General features: G+C 39.0%; 1 protein-coding gene across 1 annotated transcript in view; it reads left to right on the forward strand.

The window, feature by feature from the left end:
- The first annotated feature begins 8 nt into the window (after nt 1-8).
- PYGL (glycogen phosphorylase L) overlaps nt 9-17,716 on the forward strand; it is a 34,835-nt gene continuing 17,127 nt past the window's right edge. Inside the window, exons 1-5 of the mRNA XM_006920198.3 lie at nt 9-478; nt 5,191-5,292; nt 7,561-7,639; nt 10,535-10,638; nt 16,674-16,805. Of these exons, the coding sequence (XP_006920260.1) occupies nt 236-478; nt 5,191-5,292; nt 7,561-7,639; nt 10,535-10,638; nt 16,674-16,805 (660 nt within the window). The 5' untranslated portion in view covers nt 9-235. The remainder of the gene's footprint in view (nt 479-5,190; nt 5,293-7,560; nt 7,640-10,534; nt 10,639-16,673; nt 16,806-17,716) is intronic.

A 17,716-nucleotide genomic window follows, 5' to 3' on the forward strand; every position in this document is an offset into this window, starting at 1 on the left:
GCTGGGGTCCGGCGTGCGCCCACCCCGCGGCCCCAGGGGGCGGGCAGAGGGCAGGTCCGCCCTCTGTCGCCCCGGCGGGCGGCCAGGAGCAAGAGCAACGCCTCACCCAGGGGCGGACTGAACTTCCCTCCGACTCAAAAGTTGCGAGGCCGAGCGCCGCAAGGCTGTCTCCGCCCTTCCTTGCTGCCGCACCCACGGGCTGCACGTCCTGCCCGCTGCGCCTCCCGCCGCCGCCATGGCCAAGCCCCTGACTGACCAGGAGAAGCGGCGGCAGATCAGCATCCGCGGCATCGTGGGCGTGGAGAACGTGGCCGAGCTGAAGAAGGGCTTCAACCGGCACCTGCACTTCACGCTGGTCAAGGACCGCAATGTGGCTACCCCCCGCGACTACTACTTCGCGCTGGCGCACACGGTGCGCGACCACCTGGTGGGGCGTTGGATCCGCACGCAGCAGTATTACTACGAGAAGTGCCCCAAGGTACCGGCCCGGGCCAGGCGGGGCCGGGAGGGGGCTCCTCCAGCAGCCGCGCGTCGTGGGTGACCCCTCCTCCCCCTAGCGAGGAAGCGCCCTCCGAAGTCCAGGGAGACGTGTCTGGGCCGTGGGGGGTGGGGGGGAGGGCCGCCCAGGGAACAGTGCGGCGCTCCAACACCCATTGGCGACGCCAACCAGCCCCATCCAAACCACTTTACTGTCCGCTCCTGGGTACCGCAAACGCTCCGGTCTCCCTCACCTGTCCACTTATCTCACAAACTCTTTTTAGACCATTTACTTTCAACATTTTATCGAGAAGTATTGGGCCCTCTTGTCTGTATTCCAAGACCAGTTCTAACATCCCCCTCACCCCACCACCCCAGTTCTAGGCCCTCAGGCAGTCCACCCTGAACAAAATGGACAAAAGTTTTGCCTTGGAGAAGCTTAATATTTAGGCAGGAGAGACACGTATATAGAGTTCGCCAAATGGTAGTAGGCACTGAAGGGGCGAGGCGGGCAGAAAAGAGGAGTTGGAAGAAGGTGCCTCACAGCCCCTAGAGCCTTTGGAAGACTGGATTAGGGGTTGTCCCCGTGCCCCAGGAGTCCTCCTAGGGACTGCCTGAGTGTGACCCCAAGGACAGAACTCTGCCCGCCCCTTCCCCCAGTTCCAGTGAGTGGGGTGTAGCGTTCCTGGACTTCTTGATTCCTGCGGGATGCAGGCGGTGGGCCAGGGCATGCGCTGGACTCAAGATTTATCCTGGGAGCTGCTGAGGAAGGCTGTTCACAGGTCATCCCTATCCACTGCGCGCGAGCTGGGTGGAGGGTTCCTTGGGAAGCTTTTAGGCGGACAGAGCTTCTGGCCAGTCTGGGAAGGCAGGATTTGGAGAGTTGAGGACATGGCAAGGAGAGAGGTTGTGTTGTGTAGAGTGAAGGTGAGAGAGTACCTGTTGCTGCTGCAGTGAAGTGGGTCTGAATCTGCGTTGGGAGAGGAAACTGGAAAAGCTGGTTGGGAAACAGGGTGAAACAGGCAGTGAGAAATACATTAGGAATTTTTTAAAATATGTAAAACATGAAAAAGAAAAGAATGGTCCATAATCCCAGTGCCCAAGGAACCTCTGAGGAAAAGAAAGTAAATTTTTGTACTAAGAGGCAAAGTTTTCAAATAACAAGTAACTCTTCCTCACGCCAGAGGCCTAGGCCTCTACCTCAGGTAGCAACTGCTAAAATATATCCTTAGAAAAAACACTTTGTGTATACATATATTTACTGTATATTTTTTATTTGCACAGAGGGGATTGTGCTTTGCATTAAAAATTATTAAATCTTTAAGCTGGAGAGTGAGATGAGTCATATTTAAGAACCCCTCTCTCCAGCCACCCCCCCCCCACCCCACCCCCCCCCACAACCATATATCACCAAGTACCATAGAACACACTTGCCTTGTATGTTTCTCTGTGGCCCTTCTGGTACTTTACAGTTTTCCTTGTTCTTTGGCTAATTTCTTCACTGGGCTCTCTGTCCCTACTTGTGTGCAGGTATATACCAGTTATTCTGATAATGATACACTGGGGATGCAACAGTGAACAAGATTCATTCCACACATGTTAATAAAGTATCTACTCTGTGACAGTCCTTCACCTAAACAGGAGGTCCCTGCCCTCATAGAGCATGGAGAAGAGGCAGTTAGTGTGTCCAAGCTCCTTTCCCACCTCCTCTGCTCTCTAGTAACTATGCTTATGAATCCCAAATCTGGATCTCTAATCTGAATTCTTTTTCAAACTCTGTTTCTACATTTTTCTAAGTTCTTGTTGAACATACCTAGATCTCTTCCTGTTTCTTCAAACTGAAATCATTATCCCTCTCAGTCCTGCCCCATCTTCTGTTTCTTATTTTAATGGAAGTGCCATCGTGACAGTCACCCAGTCACAGAACTTTAGTCTCACTTTTGACTTTCTTCTGTAGTCCACATTCTACAGGTTGCCAAATTCTGTTGATTTCTGCAGGTTCCGTTGAAATTTCTCTCCTGCAGTTTCAGTTCCCTGCCTAATTGAGACCCTGGCTACTGGCCTATGAATTAGACTTCTAAGTGGTTACCTTGCTTCCCAGAAGTGGTAAAACTGGCAGTGTGCAGCTAAGTACGGCTAGCCGACATGTTTTATCTGGCCAACAAGACGTCTTTAGGTAGTTCAGTTTTCACTGCCTTTGGGCAGGCAGGACTTGTATACTCCAGTTCTTTGCCCAGTATTCATTGTTTTAAGTGACCTCCATTACACGAGTATTTTCTCTGCCTAGCTCCTGAAGGTATTTGAAGTTGTAATTCCATCTCATTCTATACTTTGTAGTCCAATTAAGCTTTAAGCAACACATCTTACCCTCTGTTCAGATATCATTGGCTCAAACTGCCTGCCACAGTCTTTAAGCATGTAAGGCCCGTTTCAGTCCAGGTGAACCTGTACTCCCCATCTTATCTCCCATTACCTTCCTGGACTTACTTTGCTCTCTTACCAAGCCAATGTGCTATCCTCATCCATGCTCTGTTTTCCCTCGTCCATGCACTGTACCCTTCGCTTGGAAGGCCCTTCCTGTCTGTGTCTCTATGCTCAACTCTTGCCAGTCCTGCAGATCTCAGTTTTGTTGCCACTTGTTCCATATGTCTTCCCAGAAGAACCGAAGTCCTCTAGTTAATGCTATAAATAAAATTAAACTTATTTTTTAAATATTGGTTATTTTTTATCTTTATTTTATCTTTGTATGCTTTTTGAAAATGTCTACTTTTTCTAAAATACATATAGGTTATTAGTAATAGTGCATGCATATAATTTTTATTTATTTTTTGCATATAATTTTTAAAGTATAGCATAGATGCTCAAATATTTTACTACCAGAAGTATATGATAAATGTTTAGAGCCCACTAAACATTTATTCTCTGTCACCGAGAATAGGGGAGATCTACTTTTTGAGGTCTTATATATCCCCAAATATAAAGTGAGGTCCCCCCAAAAATTATTTATGAGAAAATAGGAAATCATCTTAAATACACATCTTTTTAAAGTCTGTCGTATAATAAGGTGCTCTGTAAATTAGTTTAAGCAGCAACATTTTTCAGGAAGTCCTTGAAATATCTTAAAATGTCTTAAGTTCATGCTAATTTGGAATAATTAAAAGGGAGACCAAGAAATTTAACAGATATAGCCATTATTCCAAGGAGTATGACTTCACAATTGCAAGTATGGAATATATGTTTACTATATTTATAAGCAATCTTTTTATAGATCACTAAAAAGTAAAAAGCAATACAGAATGATTATATTATAGAGATCCTAAAAATACACTCAGGGAAAAGTGAAGAAAACTGCCTGATGTTATGGAAATGGATATTTGTAGCTTGAGATCATACTCTTTCCTGTGACTAGGTGGCCTCATGTACTAGGGCACCAGCCATGGAAGTGAGTGGTACCGTGCACTTCTTTGGCCTACTTCTGAACAGAAAAGATACCTTTTCTCAACTCACACAAAGGCATCCAGTAGGCTGATGAGGGCCCTAATAGCAGCATTCTAGACATTCAAACAACTTGGATAAAAATATTGATGTGCTCTGGAAAATAGTATTAGATGACTCATGAAATATGGATGTTGACTATCCATGTGAAGACAATTTCAGTGTTTCATAAAAGGAAAGTAGGGAAAAGTGAAATTTCTAAATTAACATTTTCATATAACATTTTAAATATTATATAACTAATGAACTAAATATTATAATGGGCATTTGCTATATTGAATTATATTTTCAGGTTGACCAAATACTTTTGAGTTCTTTTCACTCAGAAATGGGAGAGTCCCTAAAATTTGAGGTTACTTTATATTGATGCATTTATAGATTTTTGTTTTCTGTTCAGTGGAAAAGAAAAAGGGAACTGATATGGAGAGAAAAATATTGTAAAAGGAGATGATGAAGTTACTCACTGACCCCTTCTTTTAAAAAACGATAAACTGCACTCGTATTTTAAAGTTTTAGGCAAGTATGACCTTTGTACCTTTCAACTATGACTGTATTTAGCTGGCTTTTATTTACTATGTGAAAGCCAGTTTCTAAGTTGATAGAGGAATTTCTCATTTCATCAAGAACAAACATCAATAAACTCAAGGTAGGCTTTTGTTGTTACTAGTTCATAGACTTTCTAGAATAATTTAATTCTAAAATAATTCATTATAATATTGTTTATGGTAATGTCAAGGAGGATTTGACTGTTTCTAGCCATTAAGTGTACTTTGAAGGAGTTAATCTTTGTGTTTCTTAGATGACTTGAGATGGTCACAGCCAACCCCACCTGACTCTCATCCTATAAATACCTTCCAAATGAATTATGAGCTATGGCAATCTGACTTCTGTTTGTCTGAAACATATGCTTAATTCAGGAGGCTCATAAACAAGAAGGAAGAAGACACAGAAAACATTGAACCTTGTTTAATGAGTTTACTTTTTTTCTCCCTGGCAGTAAAAGACATTGAACTACTTTGCCAAAAATAGAATATAAAAAGATTTTCCCAAAACCAGTTATTAGTATGCTTTTATTTAGCCTTTCATACATATATAGGAGTTTCATTTGAACCTGTATCAAAGTAGTCCTGCCTGTGTGTTTCTCATTGATGACCTTGTATGTTGACAAGTAAGGTTGGCCTCATGGAATTAACATGACCTTTCTTTTCTTTGTTTCAGAGAGTTTATTACCTTTCTTTGGAATTTTACATGGGCCGAACATTACAGAACACCATGATCAACCTTGGCCTGCAAAATGCCTGTGATGAGGCCATTTACCAGGTACATTGTCTCTGTATTTCTCTTATTCTCTCCCCTTAAGTTTCAAGTTCAATCCAGGAACCTTGGGGATATAGCACCAAAAAAGAAAGAAAGAAAAGAAAATTTGCTTCTATAGACATGGCTATCACAAACTGTTAAATATTAGAAATATAAACTACTGGTGATCTCCGGTTTAAGAAAAACAAAGTTAGAGAACTACTTTTGCCTAGTGAGAATTTTCTTTTTACAATCAAAGTTTCTAACAGCATTCCCCAGCAAATTACATTTTAGAAATTAGCATCTGAACAAACCTTTTATAAATGCTTGAATCCTTGCTATCAGAATCACAAGTTTGCTTTGGGATCCTATCTACTTTTAAAAAGTGATCAGAGTTTGACTGTTATTCAAGGCAATATATGAAAATAACAAACTCCTAAAATTCTATCATCATACCTTCTCTATTGCTTAACGAGATATAAAATGTATTTCCTCCTTAAATGAGAAGACTCAGGCCATAAAATTAATATGCTCATTTGTTTTTATGAACATAGTCAGCTGTTTCTCCCCTGAACTTCAGGGATGTCCACACCAAAAAAAAAATAGTCTTTAACCTTTTTGATGTAGTTGAAAGGAATGGATATTTGCAAAGACACATTCTAAATAAGAGACCATTCAGACTGCTCCTTTTCCTTGATATGAGATTATCCCCTCATGTAGTCAGTTACTTGTCACTGAGGACTGTTTGTCTTCACATGGATTAGGTAGAGTGTTTCCTATGAAAGATTCGTCGTAGCTCCCCTCCATTTCCCTTTTCTTGTCTTCCCCTGATATCAGTTGAAAATAATATACCTCCCTTGGACTAGCATATAACCAGGTGGAATAAAGTGACCCATGTCTACTTGCTCAAGATTTATGTTCTGCATTAACCTTATATTTTTAGAATTTAAAAAATCCTGAATGGGTTAACATTAGCAGTTAATTTGCATAAGGACCCCAGTAAACTCTAGTCATACCAGGGAACAAATTTGAAACCCCTTCAACAATGAACAGAAGCAAATCCATTTTTGAACTCCTAGAAGATTTAGTTATCAAACTTGTGTGAGAAAGCAACTCTTTGTATAAGGGTAGGGATCCAAATAGGTGGCCATGGAAACTGGGGCATCAATTTCAAGCATATCTTATACATGTTTTCATCTTATGCATATGTTTTCAAATGTATAAATTATATTTCCATTTTAAATAATACCTAATTATATGGACTGCTGCACTTTCAGATAAGAATGCAGTCATTTCACAACAGACCATCATTAGCCAAGCATGGGCTAGATTATTGTCTTGTCAACATAGGACAGGTTACTTAATTTATCTGGTCATCAGTTTCCACATTGTAGGATGAGCAGTCTAAAAGGTTGATCTCCAGGGCTGCAGCATTCTGACGTGAGTCCACAGTGGTGCTAGTGGCCTCTGGCTGTGCAAATTGCAACGCTTTGGGGCAGGGAGCTGGCTGGCAACCAGTTGCATCCATCCCCAAGTTTACAAATGCCCCTTGGCCTCCCACAGCCTCTTTTCCACCCCAAAGGGAATTAGATTTTAGCCCCATCCAGCTAGACCATAAGTCTGAGGTTTTCCTGATTACTCTCTGGCCCCTGGTCTCATGGGCAGGTGACTCACTAACTGGTTTTGGGTTAACCACAGTTGACCCTACTGAGTAAATATGTTTGGTCATGAAAAGATGAACTTTACTCCATCCTGGAAAATCTGACCTCATATGTTTGGATAATTTTTAAAATCCTTCAGCCCAATTAGTGTCAGCTTGGAACTAGACTATTTCTGAGGTTTTACCCCATCAGTACACAAAAGTAATTTTAAGAAATAATAGTAAGTAATATTTATTGAGGAATATTTGCCCAGGAAAAATTTTAAATGGTTTGTTTATATAATCTCATTTAATTCACAACAACCCTACATGAGATACATACTGTTGTCCTCATGTTTTAAATAAGGGAAGTGAAGCCTAGAGAGATTTCATAGCTTGCCGAGGATTATATAGCTGAGAAGTAATAGTCAGTATTGGACTTTTAGAGCCCACACTTTTCTCCAAGCTGCTGCTATGCCATCTCATACAGTTTGCATCTGCAAACTGTGCCAGAATAAGTTACAAGGGAGCTGACAGGATTGAGTAAACATGTAAACCTGGATGCCTGATCCAGGGCTTTAAGAAATGACTATTCTCTCTGAAATGGCCTATAGTTGTATCCATATCCAGTGTTGTTTTCCTTTCATCCCCAGCTTGGATTGGATATAGAGGAGTTAGAGGAAATGGAAGAAGATGCTGGGCTTGGCAACGGTGGTCTTGGGAGGCTTGCTGGTAAGTGACATGGTTAGTGTTATAGTGTCTAGCCATTGATGCCTTTCTCAAATGTCGTGCATGACCATGCTAAGAACCAAACAAGCTTCCTAGGAGAAGTGCAAGGTATGACTTGGTTACAGGAATATTTGTTTTTGAGTTTGCACTGTGGTTTAATCAGTTTTAGATAAACAACAGAGAAGGGAACTTGAACAAAAGAGACATTGCTTAAAACCCTTGAAGACATTGCTTAAAACCCTAAAGTTAACTAGATCCTTCCTGTGCACTTAAGGGTTTCCAAAGTGGCCCCTTCACGGTTATTTGTTCACAGCTGCTCAATTCACCTACTTGTATGATAGGACCTAAGCTGTTTAACCATTGTGTGGTTTTGTGCACATGACAGTTTGCTTTTTGATTGACTAGTAGGTTATAATATACTTGTTATATTATTGATATGATTTAGTTAATATTCTTTTATTTGTATAGATGCAATTTGAGTTTTGCTTTATTCAGGAAATGATTTTTCAACAAATATAGAGGAATTCAGGAAATGATTTTTCAACAAATATAGAGGAAGATATTAAAAATATAATATCAACTCCATTAAGTTAAACATATGCATTCCTATGACCAAGCAATTCTACTTCCTGAAGAAACACTCAAATATGTACACAAGGAGGCATGTGAAAAAAAAGTTAGTGTTATTCGTAAAAGCAAAATATCGAAATACCCTAATGTTCATCAATAGGAGAATAGGTAAACAATTAGTGAAACATTCATGTCAGAATAATATGCAGCAACCAAAAAGAATAGAATTGATCTATATGTAATTCCAATGGGGTGGTGGGCAATTTGCATTAAAAGTCATACAACATGCTACCCTTTATGTTTTTTAAAAATTAATATCTTCTGTTAGTATATACATGTACATATATGTAAATTAATAGAAAAAAGTCTGGAATTTGAAATACTAAACTGCCCCCATGATCTTCCCTAGAGAAGAGTGCAGAATTGGGGGTGGAGATCAGGGGGAATGCTAGTTCTGTCTAACATTTTCTTTTTATAAGGAAGATATATTAATGTATTACTTGTGAAATTTAAATTTAATAATAAAAATGTGCCACCATACATGTATGTATCAGGTTGTACTCTATGAAAAATAAATATCTATTTCTTCTCTTTTAGAAACGATTCCAAAGTCTCTTAATTTTACAAACACTGTCAAGTTACTAGAAATCTATTTCCATGTGTTTTGTATTATTTAATCCTTACTGTATTCGCTGCAGTGTGCTTTAACATTGCCATTAGTAATAGAAAATACTTCCTTTGGGATAATTGCTACCTTATGAAGTCAATCACTGGGCTGTTTAATAGGCTGTCCATGGGATTGTAGCACGAACAGCAGAGCCAATGGCATGCACATCTAAAAATGACAACCAGCCTGCCTTCCTTTTATGTAAAGCCCCAGACCTTCAATATTTGTTGGCTGGATTAACCTGACTCTGCCTGACATTAATGATCTTGCTCTTTGAGTTGGCTGATACAGTCAAAGAATGAAGTGGCGAATGAGCCTGAGTAATTCTCATTAGATGACCTCATCTCTTACCTGACTGAAAATGTTGGGACCCCATTCTGGTTAGGCTCTACGGATAATTTGATCAGGGCCCAGGAAAAGACGAATAGCCACAGCTCCAAGAGAATAGGAACTAGAACAGAGCCGGGCCACGTGACACAGGGACTAGAAAACCGTTGTGATGTTGCAATAACTTAAAGGATTGTCCATTGGCCTTTGTGGGTCTCTCTATTTTAGGGCTCCACCATGAACCTAACTCCGTCCCCTTCTCTTTGATCTACAATTTTTAATGTTCTTTTCAGCTTTAGATCCTACTGTACATTTCATTATCCTCTGTGTATTTCTCAGTTCAAATTCCTGAGCAGGCAGTCTGATTAGTGTAACCCCTCAGTTGCCTCAGGCCACAGGATAGATTCCTACCTGGCCTGTTGGTTGGCCATTCTGGATTAGGTACTCTGTTATTAATGCTCGTGGCTCTAAGTAACAGAAAACCTAGCAAAAAATCGTTCAACCAACAAGGACATGTTATCACAGTACAAGCAGTTCAGAGGTTGGGCCATTCCAAGATTAGTTTATTCAGCAGCACAGTTCTGTCGGGACTCTGGGTCTCTGTGGCTCTTTTGGCATTCCCCTCATGGGAAAAAGATGGCAGCAGCAAGGAAGTCACTGCACCCAGCAGACTTCTAGTACCTCTCATTGTATTGAACATCATTGCATATCCATGCCAAAGCCAGTAACTGGTGAAGGAAACAGAATTACTATGATTTGTGTAGAGGCTTCGACTGGTCAAGCAAAATTCACTTCTAGTTCAGCCTTCCTGAAGCATATGCCCACCTACTATCTGAATAACATTGGAATTTCATTAGCTAGAGAGAGTCTGCCACTGATGTCCAGCTAGTCAGGTGGTGACATGTAAATTATACTGTCCTGGGGCTGTCTTTTCAAGTAGGGAGCCATGGAGACAGCTTTTCTTAGAAAGGGCAGTGTGAGTGACAGACACAGTAATGGACATATCTAATGCAGGCCAGCTTCCTTATCTGTTCTCAAATGAAATGCCAACATGTATACAGTGGTTATTTCCAGATGATGAGGTAATAAATGATGTTTGTTTTCTTCTTTACACATTTTTCTATTTTCTAACTTTTCTATAGTATTCTTTTTATAATTTAAAAAATGTTACTTAAAAAATTAATATCCACTATGCAGTAGTGTCTGTGCTTTAAAATACAAATGTGGTTTCTCATAGAAAAATGAAATGTAGCTGCCATGTCTTTTAAAGAAAGACTTGAAATTTTGACTAATCTTAATGACTCTGCTTTTTGCCTATGTTTTGGTTAATTTAGCCTGCTTCTTGGATTCCATGGCAACCCTGGGACTTGCAGCCTATGGATATGGCATCCGATATGAATATGGAATCTTTAATCAGAAGATCCGAGATGGATGGCAGGTATGCGAGCCATCTTTTTTAAGTTTTGTCATTAAAATACTTCTCCTTCATAGTGTTCTGAATGATTTATGATTTACAGATATTTAACATAGCGCTCCACTAATTTCTCTTGCATTTGGTTGATATCAGCGAATACTGTCAGTCTTCCCTCTTTGAGATATAAGTTCCCTGAGAGCAGAGAGCCTACCAGTATCATTCACCACCAATCCACAGCATCTTATGCAGTGCCTGACTCTTGAGGGTGCTCTGAAAATATTTATCACTGACTGTCCGAATGTGGGCCACCTATAATGTGTGATGCAGTATGCAAAATGGAGAAGCACATCTTTTAATTCATGATTTCCCCCAATAACCCTTCATGGTAGGAAACATGTTGCTGTTTTATAGATGAGAAAACTGAGGCTCTTAAGAAATGGAGTTACCTCAGATCACACTGCTGGCAAACATGGGTTTATCTCCAGATTTCCAGGGCCATGTTCAGTATTCTTTAATACACTCAGTCTCGCCCTCCTTAACATGCCTATCTTACAAGATACGTAAGTTCAGTGTTCTAATTTTTTAATAAGATGAAAGAAGGCAATCTTGTTAGCTATTATATCAAATAAATCTGGCATATATTTAATATGTATCATTATAGTCTTTATATATTTGTACAAATAGTAATCAGTCTATACAAATGATTCTAGTTTTCTGTAGCCAAATCAGCTCTTAAGCATTTGTTTCTGTTATGTTTAGGAACTCTGAGTCTACAGTAAGACCTACTGTGGACAGTTTTCCCTCATGCTAACTGAGATTTACACTTTCTCCCTACCTTTGTCCCACATACAGTATTGACAAAAAGATATTGGATTCGCTTTCCAGAAAACCTGAGTTCCCTAAGCCCCACCTCACTTCCAAGAGTCCTTCTGAGGGCAGCATGCTCAGGGGTTGGATGGTGGGGGTACCTAGGTTGGAGCTAATCCCAGGGGAGAGGAGGGACAGAAAGCTTAGTGTGACTGCTATACTCTTAAAAAGAGGGACATTAAGCTTCGTGTGACTGCTATAATCTTTCCCCTCCCTTGATATTTGGACACTCTCTGGTCTGAGGAAGGAAGGAACTTAAAGATTTGCTATGATGAGAAAACACACCAAGGAAAAAGTCTCAGAATATTGAAAACATATTGAAAGATGAACTTCCAAATTTTGCTAAGGGCCAATGTATCTTTAGCTACTCCTAAATAAATTAGGTGGTAGCATTCTGTAGAAAAAAACATTTGGGCCCTAATTTGAGATTTAATTTCTAATTTGAGGCCTGATTGTGACTCATTACCCTTACGCAGTACATCGCCTCAATTCAGTTACCTAACTTCTCTGAGGCTCAGTTTTCTCATCTGAAAAATGGAGATACCAGCTTCATAGAATTATTATGAAAATATGTAAAATGTTCGACACACAAATAGGCACTCAAAATGTTAATTTTGCCTAAAAAATAGATAATTTAATAAATTATGGCATTATATGATAAAATATTAAAGTAGCCATTAACATTATATTTTTATTAATTTTAATAAAATGAGAAATGTTAGTCAAAAAAAGGAAGTATAGACTCATATAAGTGATATAAACTAAATACATCAAAGCTGCACTAGTAATTATCTCTGGGAGATAGGATTACAGGTTGCTTTTACTGTCTTCTGTTTACACTTTTACATGTTTCATATTCCATAAGAAACATGTATTTTATAATCATAAAAAACTATGAAAACAAAATAATCGATTCCCTTTCCCCAACAAAGTAATCGAGAATTACATGGCGAGAAGCTTAGCTTGGCAGGCATTTCTGGTATGACCAGCATTTTGACACAACCTGACCAAGCAATACATGGTACCCATTCTTAATCTTTGAAAGTGTCCTGCGTAGTGGCCATTATACCCCAGAATGTTTAAGGATTTCATTTCTTATATTTTAACTACTGTTGTGTGACAGATTTGAAAGAAATTCAGCAATCAATCTCAAAAAGATTTTTTTCAAGTTCGTTTTCCTCAAAATTTTGCAAAAGGTCACTATTAACCATACATACTATCTTTGCTACTCTTAAATGCTGTTTATTCCAAGAAACCATACCTTTCTCTCCTATCATACCAAGAAAGTATATATTATCCAGCGTTCTTAAAGATAAAGGAGAGACCAAATGGCTTTTGCTAGTCTCCAAAGCTAGCCTCCCTAGCTATCATCACTTTCATTATGACTTGAAATTGAATCAGAAGTACATTTTACTTGCCACATAGTTTTACTTGCCACATTCATTGTTTGCTGGGATGGGATTTTAAAGAACAAGCATAAAATACACCATACTATAAAAAAGAAACCATTTCTATAAAAAACAAAAAGTATCTCCCCAGAAAGCAGCATGCCTCTTCAGGGTACTGTCATGCCCCCACTCACATCAGATATGTCCTTGCTCTTTCAAAGGCAGGTACGGAGAAGGCTGAGGAAAATCGTACAAGCTGGGAAGATTTTTAAAGATTGACAGACTTTCAATTTTTGAAATTTCTTCTCAAGGAATTGAGAAGAATGAACACGTAATAACGTGTTCATTTTGAAACCCCACCCCCTAAGGAAAATAATTTCATTGGTAAAATTCTTGACTTACCTTGAACTCTAATGGGGATCATTGATTGAAACCTTATCAGTAATAGTCCTCTGAAAATAACTGGCCACTGGGAGGAAGAAGGGGAAAGATGATTGCAACAACCTCCCATTAAAGTTTGACGATCACATGCCCACATTCTGCGTAGAAAGGTGCTCAGAGTAGGTATTTTGGAGCTGAACCAAACAGTGCCTACTGGACCTTTCTTTCTCTTAGAACCTGTGCCAACCCTGCTATAACTAGTCATGCATAGTTCCCATTACTCAGCAATCTTCTAGTTACTACTGTTGAATACTTGGTGTTCCCAGAAATATTTTTCAATTATTTGTACCATCAGAAAGCAAATTTTGTTGACTATTCCTGGTGTTTGCTCATGTCCCACAATTGAGGGGAAAAGCATTACTTAGAATTCAGTGATTGACAGAGCCCCCTAAGCTGACCTCTGCTTCCATGCTGGCTGGAATACAGATTGCATTGCATAATTCCTCTAGGGAGATGCCAAGTCCAGGCTGCCGCCCCTCACCTAGACTGGCACACTGCTCCTCACTCCACAGGGGCACACTGGCTTTGTCTCAGCTCTCTTTCATCCAGGATGTTCAGATCCAACAGCCCACTTGAATGTAAATGAAAGCTCTTCTCTCATCTTGCCCCCGCCCTTCATATGGCTCAGCACGTTAGTGTGGGGATCGGTGGCTACATGGAAATCTAAATTTATAGACCACTTTGTTGATTCATTGGAAGAAAGCAAGGTACAGAAGGTTTATCACCGTCCTACAGCTTCTGTGGATTTAGCAGGGGTGGGAGGGGATAGTTCTCTCTTTCTCCTCTGATCTACTGAGACCAGCTTGTGGTTTTGAAATATCTGTTTTCCAATTTACCTTAAAAACAAGGTTTGTAAAATTGAGGGAGTTATTAACTGATTCTTTGCTGAATGAGGAAGAGACTAAAAAATTAAGAAAAGGTAGCTTGACATTTGGTTCTCCTACAGAGCTCGTTAACCCTGTGACATTAAAATCAGCCATTATTTGGCAAGGAAAAATCAGACCAACTTTGGATGGCATTAAGAGTAATCAGCTGACTAGTCCCTTGTCACTTAACAGTGTACCCTCATAAAAGTGAGGGCAGCCTCTGACTTCTGTAGGAAGCTGGAAGTGGGCGGGCGGCAGGAAGCCCAGAGCCCATTCTCTCTCCTAGGAGCATCTCAAGCTGCTGGAGGGCAGAACAGTGTGATCCTGCTGCATTTCTCAGCAGAAAATATGTTGTCCATTCTCCTATAACTTTTAAAAGGAAAACTCTTCCTGCCTTAGCATCTTCCTGTTTCCTATATTACCTTTAGGTGTGTTTTACAACAGTCCAGTGATGAAATGAGACAAACGGGCCTTACAATCCTTTCCTGTTACAGGAAGTGTTCACATTGGCCAGATTTTGAAAACTCTAAACCTGCCCTTGACTAAGGGCAGCATAGAGTGTTTTGTAAATGAGGATGTTTTCATCCTTTGTGGATATCCTCTTTTATTTGTCCTGGAGTTTCTAGTTATTAACACGTGCTAGTAGACTCTAACTTAGTTTCTTATCAGCTGATAAAATTCAGTTGTTTCCTTGTTAAATTTTAATTAAATTTGTTGTTCTTTTTACGACTGGGGTCCTGGAAGTCTAAATTCTGAATTACATTTACTGACTTTGTATCACCATGTAGCTCCTGGCTGCACCATGTAGCCCCTGGGAATTTGTTAAAATGCAGAATTTCAGACCTCTCCCAGGACCGAGAATCTACATTTTAACAAGATGCAATTTGCTGATTAACTGAGATCTGCTCCAGCCTCCCCTTAGGCTTCATCCTGCTTCTGATACACCCTCCTGCCTCTAGCAGTTCTCTAACTCCCAGATTTTCTACCTAAAGATGTTGTTTTCTGAGTTCCCATTTCGTTCATCATTATGCTGGTAGTTAATATTAATGGGTGGCTTACTGGCTTTCTTGATATAAAGTTATGGTCAATGTTTGAATAAATGAATCTATATTTGCTTATCTGGCTATTGACATTAATGTCTAATATCTCAAAAAACATTAGCTGTGTTTGTTTCTCTCTCCACACTGTGCCTGGGACAAGCACTGAACTTATATTTAGGTGTTCTGAGGCATCCAGTACGGTGTGTCCTAATTCATTTAAGCAATATCTTAAATTAAAGCTGAGTTTTCTCAGAGGAGAAAGTGAGGAATCAACTAGGTAAAATAACCATAGTATATTGTTTCATTGACAAGGGTACTTTATACTAAAAAATCTTACCTCTCCCTTCTTGTCAGAACACAATTCCATTTTTTTTAATTTATATTTTTTAAAGATTTCACTGATATATTTACAATAAAAATATATTCCCCCAAATGTTTTTTCTGTTATTCTTGCTGCTCTTGTTTGTTTATTGCAAACCAAAATTCATTTGATGTTTAGTATACCCTAAATGCAAACTATAAAATATTAAAATTGTCAATATGAACAAAATTTTTTAAATTTCTTACCTCTGCCTATGTTATTTTAAAAAAGAACCATAATTAGTAATCATCACAGATCAAAATTATATACAGATTAAAGAACGACAACAAAATGTGATAGTCTTCTGTACCTATACTGAAATAAGGTTTATTAAGGTAGCTTTCTTTGAGTAGCATTTCTTAACCAGTCTGTGCATTGTAGGCACAAGAGTCTTGACTGAAACCTTCATGTGGGCTTTATCAGGTCCAGATATCTAACTGTCAACAGCCCTGGAGGGCTTCTCTCTTTCACTCCAGCTAGACAATTGTATTCAGAGATGTTAAGACACAGGCTCTAGAACACACAGACCTACGGTCAAATCTCAGTTGTACCATTCACTATCTGTGCAACTTTGAGCAAATTACAATTTTCTCATCTTTAAAAGGAGAATCATATATAAAAACAGTCATGGGGATGTAAAGTACAGCATAAGGAATATAGTCAGTAATATTGTGATAACTGTGTATGATGTCAGATGGATACTTATTGTGGTGATCACTTCATAAGTTATATAAATGTCTAATCACTATGTTGTATACCTAAAATTAATATAATATTGTATATCAACTCATTGAAAAATTTAAAATTTTAAAAATAAATAAATAAAATGGGAATCATAGTTTCCTCCTATAGGATTACTGAGGATTAAATGTAATAATAAATATAAAACATTAGAGCAGTATTAGCAAGTATTGTTGTTGTTGATTTAGGCTGTAAGACAATAAGAACGGTGAATTGAGATTGACAGAACAAACACTATCTCGCGAAAACAATATTCTCCAATTGATTCAGTTAAAGATATTTTTAATTCAATTTCATTAAAGGACTAGGTCCAGATCTCCTGAAAAACAAATTCTAAGGCATATTCTTTTTGCAGGTGGAAGAGGCAGATGATTGGCTCAGGTATGGAAACCCCTGGGAGAAAGCCCGCCCTGAGTTCATGCTGCCCGTGCACTTCTATGGAAAAGTAGAGCACAGCAAGACTGGGACCAAGTGGGTCGACACCCAGGTATTCAGAGTGTCCTCATACTGAGTATTTTCCATAGTACGGCACAGTGAAGACAAAGCATAGAGTGTAATGTGTACATGATATCGAGTGTAATATGTTGTGTATTGAAAAATAGAGTACATTTTTATAAATAAATGTGTTATTCCTCTTAGTGCAACTCACTCATTTTGGAGACAAGTATGCTGATGCCAAGAGAAAAGTGACTTTCCCCGGGTCAGTGACTTACCAGGGCATTTTGCAATCGGCTTTACCAGAGATTAATCAGTTCTGTAATCCCAGAATGTTTAGCTCTCCAACTTCTATAAAGTTGTTGATACCGAGATTGAATAAATTTAAATGTTTTTCCTCACTCCACCACCACATATACATTTACTTGTAACTTCTAAAAAGTATTTTTAAAATGAAGTATTTATTTGAAAAATTTCCAAAGCTCATAGTTATTGCAGAGTAAAGAAAAATAATGCAAAATATTGCGAAATGTACTCTTATTTTGTGCCAAATCACTCCTAGAGAAATAATGCTAGTGTCAATCAATCCAAGTATACTTACTTCATGGTCACTAGATTTATTCTGCCACTAGATTTGAGTGCTGCCCTGTCTCTGAACAATTCATTTTCAGCACGCCCAGAGGTGGTTTGTGTTTTGCTGTCTTCATACTTCCTGATAGATAAATAACCTCTGTTAACTACTGGACTGCCATGTCCAATCATCGAAGGCTTCATCTGAGATATTTGTTTAATAAATATGGCCTCAGGTTGGAAAAGATGTGTCACTGGCCATTCTTTAAAATCTTAAAGAAAATGGTAAACATCAAGTAAATGTTGTTCTTAACATCAAAATCGGGAGTGGAATTCAGTATGCTAAATTCAGTTGGTCTGTAGATTATTCTCCATGAAGAAATGATTCATTTT

Source organism: Pteropus alecto, unplaced genomic scaffold (genome assembly GCF_000325575.1).
Source record: "Pteropus alecto unplaced genomic scaffold, ASM32557v1 scaffold86, whole genome shotgun sequence".
Classification (NCBI taxonomy): domain Eukaryota; kingdom Metazoa; phylum Chordata; class Mammalia; order Chiroptera; family Pteropodidae; genus Pteropus; species Pteropus alecto.